Here is a 16,513-nt window from a genome sequence, read left to right as displayed (position 1 = left end):
GACCTTGCTAGTTCTGTGGGAAACTGGCCTCCGCGAGGGGCCTTCTTGGAACATAAAACAAAAGAAACAGAGGGAATTTTGAGGCTATTTAGATCACCCCAGTTCTCACTTGGGGAAACTGAGGCTCTTTCCAATTCAGCAAGGAAAAGCCTTGGGTATTCGGCTCAGGTTGGGGAAGGGATCCAATTATTTCTCAATTCCAGTGCATTCTGGAATGGCCAATGTGTTCACGTCACTGTGACCTAGGAGCACGCGAATGGAACCCACAACCATGGGCCTCTCTGCACAGAGCAGCTGTTCGCCCCAGGAAATCAACTTCTTTTTTTATTAAGAAAAGCTGGAAAGTTATTTTAAAACAGAGAGAGAGAGAGAGGTAGCTCGTCCTAAAAATAGCTGTAATGCAAAAGCTCATTATTCAACAATCCGTGTTGCTTACGATGCAAAAAAAAAAAAAAAATTAACAACTTTAAGTTCAGCGAATGCAAAGTTGGAGAGCTCGAGGGAAGGGAGGGGCTGTTTGCCAGGAAACCTGTGACTGTGGCTTTTTATGAATGGGGAGGCCTCGCCGAACCCACAATATAAAAGGGGGACACAGTAGGTGAAGGTCTGCACACCAGGGGCTCTCTCTTGTGACACCAAACCACAAGGCCAACTCTCAGAAGGCAGAGCTTCGCCATGCCCAGCCCAGCACTTCTGTGTTTCCTGGTCTTCCTGGCCGGGGTAGGAGCCAGCCGACACCAGAGCACCCTGTCTGAGGACAACTGCACCCACTTCTCAGTCAGCCTGCCCCACATGCTCCGAGAGCTCCGAGCTGCCTTCGGCAAGGTGAAGACGTTCTTTGTGAGTATGAATGCCCTCCTGTCCTTCCTTCCTTGCCGGGACCACCTCAGCCAGGCATTCTGCTGGAGCTCCAAGAACCCTCCTTCTCATTCAAACCTCCATCCCCGGGATCCATTCCCCTCAGACTTCAATTCTTAAGGAGTCCCAGGTGGAGCCCTAGATGGAGTGAGTTAAACTAAGCCCAGGTGATGCAACAAATGTGTGGGGGGAAAAGCCACCTCCCAGGCAAATGCACTGGGACTCCTATGCTTAGAGACATGGGAGAAATCACAAAGGGTCCGACTGAAGATGAAGATGTCCCCCAAACCTTGTGGCAGGGAAACATAAATGGCCTCAGCCGAGCGGGCTTCCAGAACCAGGCAAAGCCTGATGGCTTGGGCAAGAGCCGTACAGAGGGGAAACCTGCATGAGATGCATCCCATCTCCAGACGGCTTTCAAAGCTGCCGCTGGACGTCCGCAGCGAGGAGAAAAGAACAGCAAAGAGCACCTAAGGGGGTGTGGGTGGCCCCTTTGAACCCGATCCAGCTCTGCAGAAAGGAGAGCAGGACCGAGTCAAGCTTCGGCCTTGGCTTCGAAACCTGGCCGAATTTTAAAAATAACTTGATCCTGATGTAACTAAGGGACCCGATTTAACTAAGGGTTCCAGCACTGTTGAATGTCCTTGTTTTGAAAATCTCCTTTCCTGCACTAATGAAAACTCAGAAGCTCTATAAATAAGAGGGCATCAGAAAGACATTTATTTCAGTTATTTCCTCAAACCTCGGGCTCACTCTCCTTTTGTTCTTCTTGCAGCAAACCAAGGACGAGCTGCACAGCATATTGTTGACTAGGTCCTTGCTGGAGGACTTTAAGGTGAGGGCCCGGGGGGCGTGTGGGAGGCGAGCTTGCAGCGTGACTCAGAGAAGGGAGGCCGGGAGCTGGGTCTGCTTCCTTTGCTTTGAAAAGGAGAAGTGGAAAGATCTTAACTCAGCACACAGCCAAAGGGCTGGCCCTGGGGGAGGTGGCTGGTTAAGAAAGGTCCCTGGGGACAGAGCTGTCCCCCTCAAGCCGGGGCAGCCGTGCTTCCTCCCAGTCACCGACCGCATGCCCACCCCCAACCCCCCACCCCCCACCCTTTAGGGTTACCTGGGTTGCCAAGCCTTGTCCGAGATGATCCAGTTTTACTTGGAGGAGGTGATGCCCCAGGCTGAGAACGAGGACCCAGACATCAAACAGCACGTGAACTCCCTGGGAGAAAAGCTGAAGACCCTCCGGCTGAGACTGCGGCGCTGTGTGAGTGCGGATCGGTTCTTCCCCTCGGGGCTCGGCAGCCTCTTCCCACTCACACCCGGAGAAGCAGAGACAGCCTGGCGGGAGGACTCTCCGAAGGCGCTAGAGTTCTGTCTCTTGCTCATTTCTTTCTGAGCGGGGAGTGGGGGAGGCTGCTGGGCATTTACATGTTTGCAAACAGCTTTCCTGTTATTTGTGAGTCATTTGTGGGTTATTAACTATTCCCCTCTCTCTTTACGAAAGGGGCCCAGAGCTTCAGTCTGGGCTCCCTTTTCCCTTTGGATCTAGACCCCGAGCCCAGCCAGATGGGCCAGGAAGCGAGAGTCCCTCGGAGAAGAAACTCCCTTTGCTTCTTACTCTCCACCTTTGGAAAGCAGAGCCCTTAAGCGAGGCCCAATTGACAGGAGTTTCCCTGGCATTTTAGAAGGCCCAGGGGACTACTCGCCACCAGGCGAGTGTCTATGAACAATTCCCTAGGATAAAAATTTCTCCAACTGAAGTGATACCCTCACCTCTGGTTTCCTCTGTTCTCTCACTGATAATTGGGGAACCAGTTGGTCTCTATTTGTAGGACGGGACCATGCGAAGGTTTGGGTCGGCATGACTAAGTCTCTGCATCTCTCTTCCTTGGAGGACTTAGAAATGGTCCTTGGTGGCTGGAACTGAAGAAGAGGGACAGGACAGAGAAGCAGGAAAGGACAGAATGGCTGGCTCAGCACTTGTCAGCACTGTGGTGTTCGAAGAGGAAGCTCCAGGCTCCATCCCCTGGGTTTTCATGCAAGCTTTGCAAACATCTCAGGGAGGCTCCTGGAGAAGCACTTTTCATCTCCCTGGGCTGTTTCCTCTCTGTCTAGTGGGCCAGGGTGACGGAGGGCTCAGTTCTCCCCAGGCGCTGTGGGGGTTAGGTATCCAAGATGAGTCTGACTCCTTCTTTGTGCTTCCAGCTTGTCCCCCAAGTGCTGTGGACACAGGAGCTGGGAGCCCACGGCATTGACACTTTCTCTTTTCCTCCACAGCATCGATTTCTGCCCTGTGAAAACAAGAGCAAGGTGGTGGAGCAGGTGAAGAGTACCTTTAGTAAGGTAAGTGGATGGCGGCAGAAAGGGTTTGGGGAACGTGACCTCTACCCACTCCCCCAAGTCGTCAGGTGCCGAGCAGGCCCCGTCCTTCTCTCAGAGGGGGTGTGGGAACCCCACAGATGGTGTGACCTCCCCAGCCAGTGAGGCGCTGCCGCCTTGGTTATATTTGTTTTCTGTGAAGTGTCTTTGGGGGTTTCTAAATGACTGCTCCCCGCCTTTGCAGGCGGGTTGAGGGTTGAGACAGCCAGCCAGCCTGCGAACGCAGCGAGCTAGATGCTGGGGGGAGTGACAAAGGAAACAGAAAGTAGCTTGTTGGGAATCTAGACTCAAGCCACACGTGCAGGAAGCCAACACGTGAATGTGCACACACAAACACACCCAGGGGTTCAGCCTGGACTCCCCAAAACTCAGAGCAGGAAGTAGCATTCTCATCGACCTGGAGTTTGTCCATACTCACTTTCCAGGTGCCGTTCACACCTGCCAAAGTGCCTGAGAATGTCAGCTCTCAGATCGAGTGGGGTTTCCCGCTTCCAACTGTCGGTGAACTCTTCAACCCCGCTGCCCAGAAGCCATGTGGTCTTGTCCTCTTTGTGGGCTGGGGACAGACACTGGGCAGGGTTCTGGCATCAGGGGACATAAACGCCCTGATAATGGGCCAGAGGAGCAGGGCAGGGCCTGCTCCGTCCAATGGTGGGAGAGCGTCAACATAAAAGGGCTCCCTTCCCTCTTCCTACTGTCCTGCTGTCCAAGTTGTTCCCCTAACGTCTTTTCTCCAAATTCTGAATAAGCGTCATGTGAGCACATGACCTTTAAAATTGTTGAAAAGGCATCATTTTGTAGACTGTGCCTTATGAAGTGAATGTTCCTCTTGTTACTTGCTAGTCATGTTTTAGGTAAACATGTAGCCTTTCCCAAGGCACCGGGAATAGCCTTGGGCTTCTAGGCTCCGTCCTTCACCTCCCAACGCATGGGAGCAAGGGTAACTCCTGGGTCCCTGAGTCATGCCCATCCAAACCAGGGACTCATTTGCTCACTCAGATGGGGCTTTCACTAAACATTTTCTATCTCCCTACACAGCTCCAAGAGAAAGGTGTCTACAAAGCCATGGGTGAGTTTGACATCTTCATCAACTACATAGAAGCTTACATGACAATGAAGATGAAAATCTGAAACATGGTGGGGAACGAAACATCCAGGATGCAACTCTTCTGGACTCTAGGACATAAATTGGAGATCTACAAAATCCTACTCAGGGATATGGGAGAACCAAACAGCTCCTTGGAGAACCCGGTCATACCTCTCTCTTAGAATATTTATTACTTCTGATACCTCAACTCCCATTTGTATTTATTTACTGAGCTTCTCTGTGAACTATTGAGAAAGAAGCCCAATATTATAATTTTTTTCAATATTTATTTTTTTTCACCTGTGTGTGTGTAAGCTGTTTATGTAGGGTGATACCCTATGATATTTGAGTATTTTAAGAGAAATTGTAACTTATATAAGGAAAAAAATGTTTCTTGGGGAGCCTACTGATGCTTCCATTCCAAGCCTGACCATACTTATAGCTGTTGAGCTATTGTTCCTGACTTCCCTATAATTTCTCTGGGCCTGGGGTTCCTAGAGTATTGTAAAGACTCTTACCCTCTTAGGAGGAGAAACTAGGGAGCCCCTTTGATCATTAATATTCCAGTGGCTCAGAGGGATTCCCTTGACCTCATTCCCCAACCTCTTCATTCTTGAAAGCTGTGTCCTGCTTGTTATTTTATAACAACCTAAAGTTGGTTCTAATAGAACTCAGTTTTAACTAGAAGCAATTCAATTCCTCTGGGAATGTTACATTGTTTGTCTGTCTTCATAGCAGATTTTAATTTTTAATAAATAAATGAGTCTTATTAAAATTATGTTATGGCATCATTTGACTTTTGTTTGACTAAAATTATTCCCTCAATGTTTCCAAGATAGAAGAGCGTAGGGAAATGAATTCTGCATTTCAGGTAAAGAAAACCAACTACACTCTCCCAGAGAGGAGGCAAGTTCCAAATCTGATCAGAGGGGGAAAAAAAGTTTCACTTCAAAAGGCAATAGCAAAGACCACCAGTTTTCCTACAAACTCAATCCTTTAAGAAATTATCCTTAAATTCTTAAAGATCATGTTGATTTTCAAGGCTAAGGATAAAGTTCTGTAGATACCAAAATTAGAAAGACTGGCAGAGGACTTTTTTCTGTTTTGTTTTTGTTTTCTGGGGTCTTGTTTTGTTTTGGTTTGGGTTTTTGTTCTGTTTTGTTTTGGCTTCTTCAAGCCCCAAAGGTCTGGGTGAATACTAATTGACCAGGGCTGTTGAGAAAATTAAGATAAAGAGCTAACATGGCTCCTAGGGCTAAGAGATGGTCCCTATACACGTTTGATTGTTGGTATTCACAACTAAAAACCCCTACCAAATCCTCCTTGAGCTGAGATCAGAGGCCCACCCAACCGAGTAGAATATAAACAGATTAGCCCACTTGATAGAATACCCAAGGATTCAAGTGGCTGCAGTCCCTTCTCTTCCCTCCTTAAGCTACCAGACAAATGTGAGGTTGGCTTTTGACTGCGGTCTATTGGGAGGGGTGTGGTGGCTGGGGAAGCCCTACTCAAGGCCCCGTGACTTGGAGGAGAGGGAGGGAAACAATGGTCTGAGTAAACACTGATCACCCTCATACTCTGCCCAGGCGGCCCTGGTCCGGGGGAGGATAGGGGCCAACTGGCTGTGGTCAGTTTTTCAGTAAGACCTGACTCACTTTAGTTAAAGTAACCATAGGAAGGAAGTGGGAAGCATCAAAGCTGAAATTCTGAGATGAAAGGTTAAGAATGGAGGCCAGCTGAAGACCAGGAGAGAGGAGTGAGGCTCTCTACAGCAGGGCTCTCTGTACTAAAATGGAGAAACTGAAGTTTAGGCTGTTAGGGCCCTCTGCTAGGCAATGCATACTAACTTAAGGTTGAGGTTCACACCTCATGTGAGGGAAGTGGGCATCTGAAACCAAGAGACAGAAACTCACCTAAAGAAGCCACATGGCTGATAAGATGTTGACAACAGCCACAATTAATTGAGCGCTTTTTTTTTTTGAGCTAGTTGTTGCTAGGTATATGTGTATCAGGCATGCTATGGGGTATTATTATTGCTATCTTCTGTAAGAGGAAACAGATGTTCAGAAATGTTGGTGTGCCTTGGCCGCATAGATTATACGGAGAACGGAGAACTGAGAATAGCGTCAAATGCTTTTCCCTTCGTATTAATTATCTATCGATGCCTCCAAAATTTAGCAGCTTAGAGCAGCACACATTTTTTGTCTTTTCCTGTAGGTCGGGAATCTGAGAATGACAACTAGGGGTTTTGGTTCAGGGTCTCTAATGCGGTTGCAGTCAAAATAACATCCAAGGCTGCAGTCATCTGAAGCTTGGCTGGGGTTGGACAAAACACATCCAAGATGACGCACTTACATGGCACGAGGACTTAGTTCCTCACTGGCGACTGGCAGGTGGCCTTGGTTCCTTGCTACGTGGTCCTTTCTGTGGGGCTTCTCTGGTGTCTCCACAACACAACACAACAGCTGTCTTCCCCAGAGCCAGTGATCTGAGAGAGAGCAAGGAGGAGGTCATGGTGTCTTTTCGACCCAATCTCAGAAATCTCTTCTGAGATTTCTCACTTCCTTAGAAGTGAGTTGGCAAGTATAGCCCATATTGAAGGGGAGATAAATTAGATTCCACATTTTGAAGGGAGGCGTCTCAAAGAATTTGTGGACGTCTTTTTAAACTACCACATCTTTCTAAGAATTTAGAAAACATAGCTCTGTGCTCGAATGGCACATCAGGCTCCTGGGTTGGGAGTGGGGGTAAGGGGAAGAGTCGGGTAAGCATCTCACCATGGAGAGGGCATCATCATGGACATAGCCCTCCTCCAGTCCTCTCTCGTGGGCTCAGTCTAATATGTTTACCTCTTTGAGCCTCAGTTTCTCACCTGGAAAACTAGCAGAAACTTTCTTCCCAAGTGTTATCTACCGAATGTTTGTGTTCCCCCCAAATTCCTATATTGAAGCCCCAACCCCCAGTGTGATGATATTTGGAGATGAAGCTTATGGGAGATAATTTTGTTGAAGGAAGGTGGAGCCATCCTCCTATAAGTGCCCTTATAAAAAGAGACACCAAAGACCTTGCTCTCTCCATCTCCCTCTATCTCTCTCCATCTCTCTTTCTTCACATGTGCCCAATAAAAATATCCTGTTGAGCACACATAGAAAGATGACAGTGGCTACAAGCCAGGAGAAGAGGTCTCAGAATGAAACCTACCATGTTGGCACCTTGATCTCGGACTTCCAGCCTCCAGAACCGTGAGAAATAATTTTGTTCGTTTGTTTAAGTCGTGCAGTTTACGGTATTGTGTTATGGTAGCCTGAGCTGGCTAATGGACCAGACTTGATATAAGGGTCCAATAGAATGTCAGGTATGAAGGTACATATGTCGTATAGATTGGAAATCTAGAGATGAGAAGATGCAGTTTAGATGATCGGGATTTTTTTTTTTTTTTTTTGCAACAAGCCTTTATTCTCTAAAAAGAGCAACCACCTCTTCTCCCATGGCCCTCTTCACCTCCCACTAGAGTTTAGATAGAAATGAAGAATGAGAATCTCAGTCTATGGCCCAAGCTGCTAAGGTGAGGAGGGTGGGACCAGGGAGAGAAGCTCCCAAAATTTGTGATGACAATGTGGTTACCCTACCCAGCCACTGAAAGAAATCCAACAGATCGAAAGGTTCTGGAAGGAAGGGGTTGATATCAGAGATGTGAAGAAAGAGGAAAGAGAATTGGCTCAATGGCAGAAGCTACTCACTCTATGGCTTGTTGACCCTCAAAATGCTTATAAGAGTGGATCTAATTGTGGGACACGGGGACCAGCTTTAAGCCTGAGGGAGAAGCAGGCATAACACTCCAAGAGAGTGAGAGCTGTATCCTAAGAGCAAACACTCAGAATTAAAAATGAAACGAAGATCTTTAAACTTTCACAAGCTGCAGAACTGGCTACAGAATGAACCAGTCAACTCTACCTTGGAGTGGGTAGTGGGTCCCAGGGGACACAGGTATTCTATTATTTAACCATCCTTTTACTCATCAACTCAACTTGGTGACTTTGGAAATTTTACTTCCCCTCTCTGGGCTTCCATTTCCTCAATGAGGAAACAAGGCAGTAAGTCTGAATCAATGATTTTCAGCTGGGACCACTAGAGTCACGCACGTTCCTGAAAGTATTCATGGTGGAGAGACTGTGGGAACAATTTCCCAAATTTGAAAAAGTCTAATGAAATTGTACGTTTGCTATCCCCACCTCCTGTAAGTCTGCACAGTTTCATTAAAAAACACTTGTATGTGCTCGGCTGAAGCAAGAGCCCCTCGGTATGGAAAGGCAAGTCACCTCATGCTGGCCAGAAGCTCTATTTTTCTAGTCATCTATTATATCTTTGATTAATAAAAACAGAAAATAGAATTATTTTTGTAAATTTTTTTAACCAGCCAAAATATTTTAAAATAGAGAGTCTCTGGAGGAAATTAATAACGGCAGTCCTTTGTGGTTAGAAGCTTCAAAACCACCAAATTAGATGAACTCCAAGTGCCCTCTGAGCCCATAGTTCCTAATTCCAGTATCTGATTCCTCCAATCAGCCAGGGATATTCCCACTCGAGCCCTTTTCCGGGACACGTTCCTGTCCAGAGAGTCTGCACTGTAATTTTCCAGACAGATTACCAGTCATCTGTGTACTATCAACAGCTCCCATCTTCCAGCAGGGTTGAGCAGCCACAGAGCTCTGAGTTTTCAGAAGCCTCCTTGACATTCTCTCTGGAGAGGATGGAGGAGACAAAGACCTACGGGAAAATAACACAGCTTGTTTCTTACTCCACAGCACAGGCGTGATGTGCTCAGCCTCTGGAATCTGCCAAACCTCCAAGCTGCGTGACCTTGACACATCGCCTTCTTCGGTATTCTCCTCTGTGACACGGAGAGAATAATCATTCCTTCCAGGTGTTGTTGTCATAAGAAATAGAGGTATGAATACATGTAAAGCACAGAGCAAATACTTAGTAAAACCAGCTTTTCCCTTAGGCATTTGGAAAAATGCTCACCTGAGACCAGATGGTGAGATCACTGCCATCACCATGAGAAACAGCCAGACACACCCTGTGTGCCCATCACTGAACCTGGACTTTCCTTAAAATGTTTTCTGCCTCCCTACCCACCACTTCTGGATAGGAAGAGAAAACGGACCATCCTGGCACTTGGGAAGGACAGAAAGGAAATGACATTTTCTTGAGTGCCTGAAGAACTACTTGGCTTGATGAAGTGAATGTATACATCAGTTATAGCTACTAGAGTTACATTGGTTCAGTGAGCAGAGGCTTACTAGAGGTGCCTAACTGCCATCCAAAGCCATAATAGTTACACATACCATTAAATAAATATTAGGTTAATTACGTCGAAAGTTTTTATTGATCACAGCCCTGGCCTTTGTTCATATACGTTCGTTATCCATCACGGTTACTAATCTGTTAGCACCCTAAAAAATGAGACAGTCTACCACACTGCATCTTCCCTTACCATTATTCAAGTAAAAAAATACATTTTCCCCCCAAAGTCAAGAAGTCATTGTATGACAGAGCCCATAGTCCATCAAATATGCAACCCAGAATCTCACGCCTATGTGAAAAAGTCTTTCTGGATTATTTAGAAGAAACGGATGTCATGCCCCCAGCTGAACCCTATCATACCTCTACCAGAACTGAATTAGTAACCGTGGCTAGTATGCAGCGTAAGTAACTAATCAGGGCTTCTCGCAGAATATTCTCTACATTCGTATCTAACAAGGATGAGATCAAATCAAAACAGGGGCAGACTGGCTTCTCCCTGGCCTTCGTCCCGAGTCAGAGTTTTTATGAGATGCACATTTATTTACTCAGAACCTATCATACTCTAGGTACTATGTTGGGTGTTGGGGAGAAAATAGTGATCAAAACAGACATCATGCCTACCTTCATGGATTTAGCAGCTAAATCCATATGGTCGGAAAAAGACATCACAAGTTAACTACACAATGTTAGCATAATTGTGAAAACTAGTAGATGAGAAGTGGGAGGTGTCACTAAAGCAACTAACCCAGACTCGGGGGAGGGAGGGCTTCCATGAGAAGGTGACATCCAGCTGGACATGAAGGATGAGTGGGCCTGGTCAAATAAAGGGGGAGGTGCTGAGAACCTTCGAAAGAGCCACATATTTAAAGACCTCTTTGAACAGCAAAGAATGAAGGGAAGGAATATCTCTGAAGCAAGGGTAGATTTGTACTGATACTCAATATAGCTGGGCCCTGGGCCCTCTTCAGAACCCTCTGGCTTCTCCATCTCCTCTCATATCCTGAGTCTCTGAAGTAGGAAGGGACCTAAACTGTCTAAAGAACTAAAAGATGACACACAACAAGTGAGGCATATTATATATGAGGGAGAGAGATTTAACATGAACTGGAAGAAAAGGACAGACTTTAAGCAAAGAGAAGCCATTAAAGGCTATTAAGTAGACAGGAGAATATATATCTTCTGAATGAGACCCTATAGGGTCTGTTGGCTTCCAATTCAGACAAGAGGAAATTCTAGTATGGACTATGGGGGTAATAAATAGGAGTTTAGTGAAGTACAAGGGCTCAAGTGTTCGGCAACTACTTAGGTGAGAGTGATGATGGCAAGTGATGGCCAAAAACCCCTCAGATCTGGTCTGGACAATGGGTAGGGGAGAAGAAAGTTGGGAGGAAAAGAGTACATTCTACCTTGGCCCCGTTGAGTTGGAGGTGCCTCTGAGACTTCGAATTCTTCCACAGTGGTCAGCTGGACATAGAGGTGTAGTCTGAAGATAAATCTATGAGTGTCATTGCAATAGGGATGGTAAGTGAGATTGTAGGAGTGGAGAAAATCACCAAGGGAAAGAGTGTGAGAAAAGAGCCCAGAACCAAGACCTGGAGAACCCAGGTATTTATAAGTCAGAGCAAGAAAAGCTGACAAAGAAACTTATAAAGAATGGCCTGGGTGATAAAAAGAAATACCAGGAGAAAGTGGCACTCCTGAGCACAAAGAAAGAAAGCATTTTAAGGGAGAGAGAATGGTCAACTGAATCAAATGCTATCGGGAGGTCAATTAGGATCAAGACAAAAGAGCTTCTATGGGATATAGCAAGTGGGGGCACTGGTCACTTTATCAAGAACAGTGCAGAAAAGTGGCAGGGGATGGGAGATAGATGGGATCACGCATTAAATGGGAGGTGAAAAAGTGGATCACAGGACACTGGGCCAACACAGGAGAAAAAGTTGAAGATAGATGAATGAGATATAACTGATGAAGACACTTTCCTCAGAAGGCAGGAGGGGGTAGGGTGCAGGTAGAGGAGTGGATGAAGAGATTAAGAGGAACACCTTCATTGAATAATAACAGGAAGGAAGTAGGGACAGTGGGTACAAAAGCAGGTTGGGTTGAAGATTTGTTGGCAGGAAGTTGAAGTTGTTTCCATCAGATGGCTTGTATTTTCTCTGAGAAGAGTGAATAAGAAGAGAATGAAAGAAGTTTTGAGGACAGAAACAAAGATTTGAAATGATGCTTGCAGATATGTGGAAAGCAAATGATTCTAAAGAAATGTGGAAGACATCCAGGCAGTGTTGAGCCCAGGTGAGGTAGGTAATCATGAATTGCAGTCTGCCAGATTGCATACTTTTTCTCAGGATTGTCTTGGCAGCCTGGAGTGAACGCATGATATGCAAAATTGTTTTGACCCATGACTATAACAAAAGGACAAGGGGGAGAGGAAGTTGAGAGTATAAGTAAGAGCCTGACCGGAAAGATGGACCCAGGACTCAAAGTTGAATAATGTGCATACAAGAGAGAACTGATGAAAAGAGATAGTGTAGATGAGCCAATGGACTGGAGGCTCTGATGCAGTCAAGGAACAGTTGGGAAGGTAAAAGCGGAATCCCCAAGGATAGGAGGTGGTGGCCAGACAGGGAAGAGACTGAATCAAGACATTTTGGAGATGGGCAGTTTTGAGGGATAATGAATTCTAGGCTATAGCCATTGGAATAGATGGTTGAGTAAAGGCAGGGGGAAAGGTCATCAGCAATGTGGAGATGATGGAATTGAAAAGCCACATTTTGGAGAAGTCACCCACAAGGACACTGAAATCCACCAGGCTTGTGGCAGTAGAAAGAAGGCCAGTGGAAGGCAATGTAAAAGAAGAGTGGGAGGTAGGTGCTCAAATCATTTGCGAATGAAACGGAGAGGTAGATGTTGGAGCATCCTGGAGCTTCTGGTGGATTCCAATTTTCAAATATGTAGAGTTCTCAGAGTTTCATACACTTGACAAATTAAATTTCCTAAATCTTAGAGCAGTGCAGATCTAGATTTCTTAGAAGATGCCCTAATATATAGATTTCCTGGTATTTCATAATAAATAAAAGAACCTATATATTTGTAAATAGATCTTAGCAGATTGAAGTCATTTTTACGTCAGAAAAACAACAAATGTCTAAGCATTAACCACACACAATCCGAGTCATTCAAATCAAGAACCTTATAATTTTTGCCAAGATGAATCATCACCCAATGACATACCCAACTGGTCACCTCCAGCAAATCTCCAAACAGGTCTTTCCTATGATATGCAGGGTCTTTATCCCATGAGTCTTTTCTATTTCACATAAAGTTGTCCCCTCTTATCCACGGTTGTGCTTCCTGTGGTTTTGGTTACACGTGGTCAACCGTGGTACAGGAGCAGATGATCCTCCTTCTGACAGATTGCCGGAAGGTCAACAGCAACCGAGAGCTACATACAATGCCCGTGTCATCCACCTCACTTCCTCTCTTCACATGGGCATCGTGTCATCTCACATCATCACAAGAAGAACAGTACAATGAGATATTTTGAGAGAGACTACATTCACATAACTTCTATCGCGGCACATTGTCATAATTGTTCTGTTATCAGTTATTGTTGTTAATCCTTTACTATTTCTGATTTCTAAATTAAACTTTTTCATAGGTATTATGTATAGGAAGAAAACATAGTCTATATAGGGCTCCGTATGGCCTGCAGTTTCTGGCACCCACGGGGGGTGTGGGAATGTACCCCCTGTGGAGAAGGAGGGACTACTGCCTTACTATTGTGCTCAATCTCTTTCCTACATAGCAGGTAAATAGAAAATCAACAAGAAAGTGTTACCACAAGTATGAAATCTGTTGGTGACAGTAGAAGTCCCCAAGAAAACAGCAGTGCAAAAACTTAGCCTTTTCCTCTGATATTTGGCTCAATAATTATAACGGGTAATTCGCCCACCCTCATCTCAGCTGAGGCATCCAAGCATCAAGTATCTTGAGTTGCTGTTGAGGGAGGAGGATGGAGGCAGAAAATCATCTAAATCAGCACCACTCAGTGTGGCTGGAAGACCACTGCTGGTCCATGAAGTGTTTGCTACCCGTCTGTGGCAAGAACAGCACAGAAATGAAGTTTAAAAAACTTTACAGCAGGGCGACTGGATGGCTCAGTCGGTTAAATGTCCAACTTCGGCTCAGGTCATGATCTCCCCTTTTGTGGTTTGAGCCCCGCATGGGGCTCTGTGCTGACAGCTCAGAGCCTGGAGCCTGCTTCGGATTCTGTGTCTCCTTCTCTCTCTCTCTCTCTCTCTCTCTCTGCCCCTCTCCTGCTCGTGCTCTGTCTCTCACTCAAAAATAAATAAATAAACATTAAGAAAATTGAAAAAAAAACTTTATAGTAATCTGATAGAATATTTTTTTGTTAGAGCGAATCATTGAAAACAGGGGCTCGCATTCTGTATATCTTTACGTTATTTTTCATTTCATTACTTCCCTAGTAATTCTTTTGATTGTATTTTACTAAAATGTTGATCCATAATGAATTGAACTTCTTTAAAGATCGGATTCTTTACCAAAGACGGTTTGAGAAACTCAGGTTTAAATCACACTCCCCAGCTTATTCCCAGACTCAGGGAACCTCAGATTGGGAGAAAGAGGTAGTGAGATACCATTGGTGGAAATACATGGACTTAGACTAACCTGGTTCCAAGTCCCCACTCTACCACTTAGAGTTGACCCTAAAGAATTTAAAATCCTCCTCAGGAGGTACATATTGCAGCCATGCTTGGCTGCCATTGTCTTCCTGTCTCTGATTTTGTTCAGGTGTTGCATGTATGCACTTCAGGGGAGCAGGGCTTCTTCCAAGGTTATTGTTTCCCCCATCCAGTGACCGACTTAGGAATGGGTTTGTGATGTAACCTGGTCAGTGGGACATGAGGAGAGCTTGGATGACGGGCTACTGGGAAATATTCTTTTTCTTCTTAAAAGCAAGGAAACTAGGCTTTTTTTCTGCCTCTGGAGGTTTTCCACGTTTCAAGCCAGGAATTGCTGAAGCCTTCTCTGAGACCATGAGGGGACTCAGCCTGAGGAGATAAATCAACAAATGGAAAATGGCAAGCAGAATAACAGAAAGAAGTAAGTCCTTGGTAACTTTGTCAAACACATGAGTTAACCAATCCTAGATGAGAACTACTTCAGAATTTTCTATATATAAGATAATGATTTTCCTACTAAGTCACTGTTGATTGGGTTTCAGGTTACTCGCAGCCAAAAATATGTACAAAAGATATGCGTGAGCCCTTGGGCCATAAACAGTCAAACAACTCTAATCCTGGGGCTTCCCCTCCTCCCTTCCTCCTTCCGGGTAGCTAGCTGAGTCACCTCTGACTCGTCCACTGAACCCCAAATATTTGAGGGAGTTCAGGATGGTCAAGGAGTTCATTTCCCTTCACCACAGCACATGACTCCCTAGTTTCAGCCAATTCTCAGGCCAGCCGCCATGTCATCTTCTTCAATGTTTTCACCCAAGGAAACCAGACCTTTGTAGAGCTGTGTGCACACTGATGCTGTAAGTGAAATGTGTGAGGAACGCTCGCTTATGCCTCTGGCCCACATCTGCTTTCTCCCAGGGCTCTACCTTCTCACCCCCTTCTCCTGAGGTAGACTCTCCTTTGCATCTTCCACTTCCCTTTACAAAGGCCTCCTCTCCTACAAATCCTTCCACCGCAGTGGGAGACCAGATAGTTATTTCCATTCATTGAGCAAACCACTGAGCCACACATTTAGACAGTTGATGTTATTCTAGAAGGTTCTATCTTCTCATGAACTTCACATTGTCCCTCACACCTGACTACACCTTTGAGGGCAGGGAGGAGTCTCGCAGTCCTATATCCCTAATAGTATCAAGCACAGAGAAGGCATTATATAAATGTTTGAGTTCAATTCAAAAGAAGATTTTCCTTATAGTTACCAAATCACAGATATTTTGAGTTAGACACTCAAAGGCTCTCTTATCCACCTGCCACCCACAATCACGCTAACAGACGGACAAGAATTGTGATGCGTATACGTCAATATTTGCAATGAAACAGAACTCATTACGTGGTGTTACACCTGTTTCATTTCTGGACAGCTCTCATGATTGGAAATCTCTTTCGATTTTCTCATCAGGCCCAAATTTGCTTGGCTATAACTTACCTTCAGTTATTTAGTTACACTTTCTGGGATAAAACAGAATAAATATATTTCATTTTCATATGGATAGTCCTTCAAATATTGAAAGCAGCTATTATATCTATTCTCAGTCTTAATTTCTTTAAGTCAGCCGTCTTCAGTTACTCCAGTTATTATTTAAAATGTATGGTTTCCAGTATCTTTTCCATTCCTGCATTTTTTTTCTTGTATGCACTCATTAAGAAAGTCCTTTCTTTTTTAACCCTCACATATTAATTCAATATTGATTGGATTCTTACTATGTACCAGGTACACAGCAGAGAATCAGATGTGGAGCTTACAGACCCAGAAAGGAAGACAATTAAACGATGACAGTGAAGAACAAAGGGTGCCTGATCACTGTGTTGCACAACTTCGGGGGCACTCTTCACACACAATATGATACAAATTTCACCCCTTGGCGTTGTGCAACATGGTAAACCGGTAACTGATGGAAGCAAGCAAACTGGACCAGGAAAGTCCTCCCTGGAAGAAAAGAACATTTAACCTGAGACCTAAAATATGAATATCCATCAGTTAGGCAAAGGGGGAAAGGAACAATGTGCTGGGCCGAGGGAACAGCAGGTAAAAAGATGTGGAGGCGAAGGGGGAAGGTATGAGACTAAGAAGAGGGAATAGAGAGAATGAGACTTGAGAAGTAAGCAGAGGTCAGGCCATCCAGTTTCT

At 45.2% G+C, this 16,513-nt stretch overlaps 1 protein-coding gene and 1 long non-coding RNA gene across 5 annotated transcripts; one reads left to right on the top strand and one right to left on the bottom strand.

The window, feature by feature from the left end:
• Nucleotides 1-622: 622 nt before the first annotated feature.
• Nucleotides 623-5,106, top strand: IL10 (interleukin 10). The gene is made up of 5 exons (XM_040463484.1): nucleotides 623-840; nucleotides 1,634-1,693; nucleotides 1,961-2,113; nucleotides 3,127-3,192; nucleotides 4,267-5,106. The coding sequence occupies exons 1-5, from the start codon at nucleotides 676-678 to the stop codon at nucleotides 4,357-4,359; spliced, it is 537 nt and encodes a 178-aa protein (XP_040319418.1). The 5' UTR covers nucleotides 623-675; the 3' UTR covers nucleotides 4,360-5,106.
• LOC121022408 (uncharacterized) lies at nucleotides 1,556-9,326 on the bottom strand. Of its 4 annotated transcripts, XR_005786931.1 has the most exons (6): nucleotides 8,964-9,071; nucleotides 8,056-8,175; nucleotides 6,671-6,803; nucleotides 2,623-3,140; nucleotides 1,967-2,241; nucleotides 1,556-1,776 (listed from the first exon to the last, which is right to left on the bottom strand). It is a non-coding gene; the product is annotated as an uncharacterized LOC121022408 (long non-coding RNA). The 4 variants fall into 4 exon arrangements; XR_005786928.1 differs by having other exon boundaries at nucleotides 1,967-3,140; nucleotides 8,964-9,073; XR_005786929.1 differs by lacking the exons at nucleotides 8,056-8,175; nucleotides 8,964-9,071 and adding an exon at nucleotides 9,114-9,326 and having other exon boundaries at nucleotides 1,967-3,140.
• Between the last annotated feature and the right edge of the window lie 7,187 nt (nucleotides 9,327-16,513).

This window comes from Herpailurus yagouaroundi, unplaced genomic scaffold (assembly GCF_014898765.1).
Source record: "Herpailurus yagouaroundi ecotype Mexico unplaced genomic scaffold, PumYag 403, whole genome shotgun sequence".
In the NCBI taxonomy this organism is placed as follows: Eukaryota; Metazoa; Chordata; class Mammalia; order Carnivora; family Felidae; genus Herpailurus; species Herpailurus yagouaroundi.
This window is presented reverse-complemented; position numbering and strand designations above follow the sequence as displayed.

Coding starts and splice junctions, on each gene's coding strand:
- IL10 (XM_040463484.1), top strand. CDS start 676: ATGCCCAGCCCAGCACTTCTGTGTTTCCTGGTCTTCCTGGCCGGGGTA. Junction 841..1,633: donor GCAAGGTGAAGACGTTCTTT/GTGAGTATGAAT, acceptor TTCTTCTTGCAG/CAAACCAAGGACGAGCTGCA. Junction 2,114..3,126: donor GGCTGAGACTGCGGCGCTGT/GTGAGTGCGGAT, acceptor TTTCCTCCACAG/CATCGATTTCTGCCCTGTGA.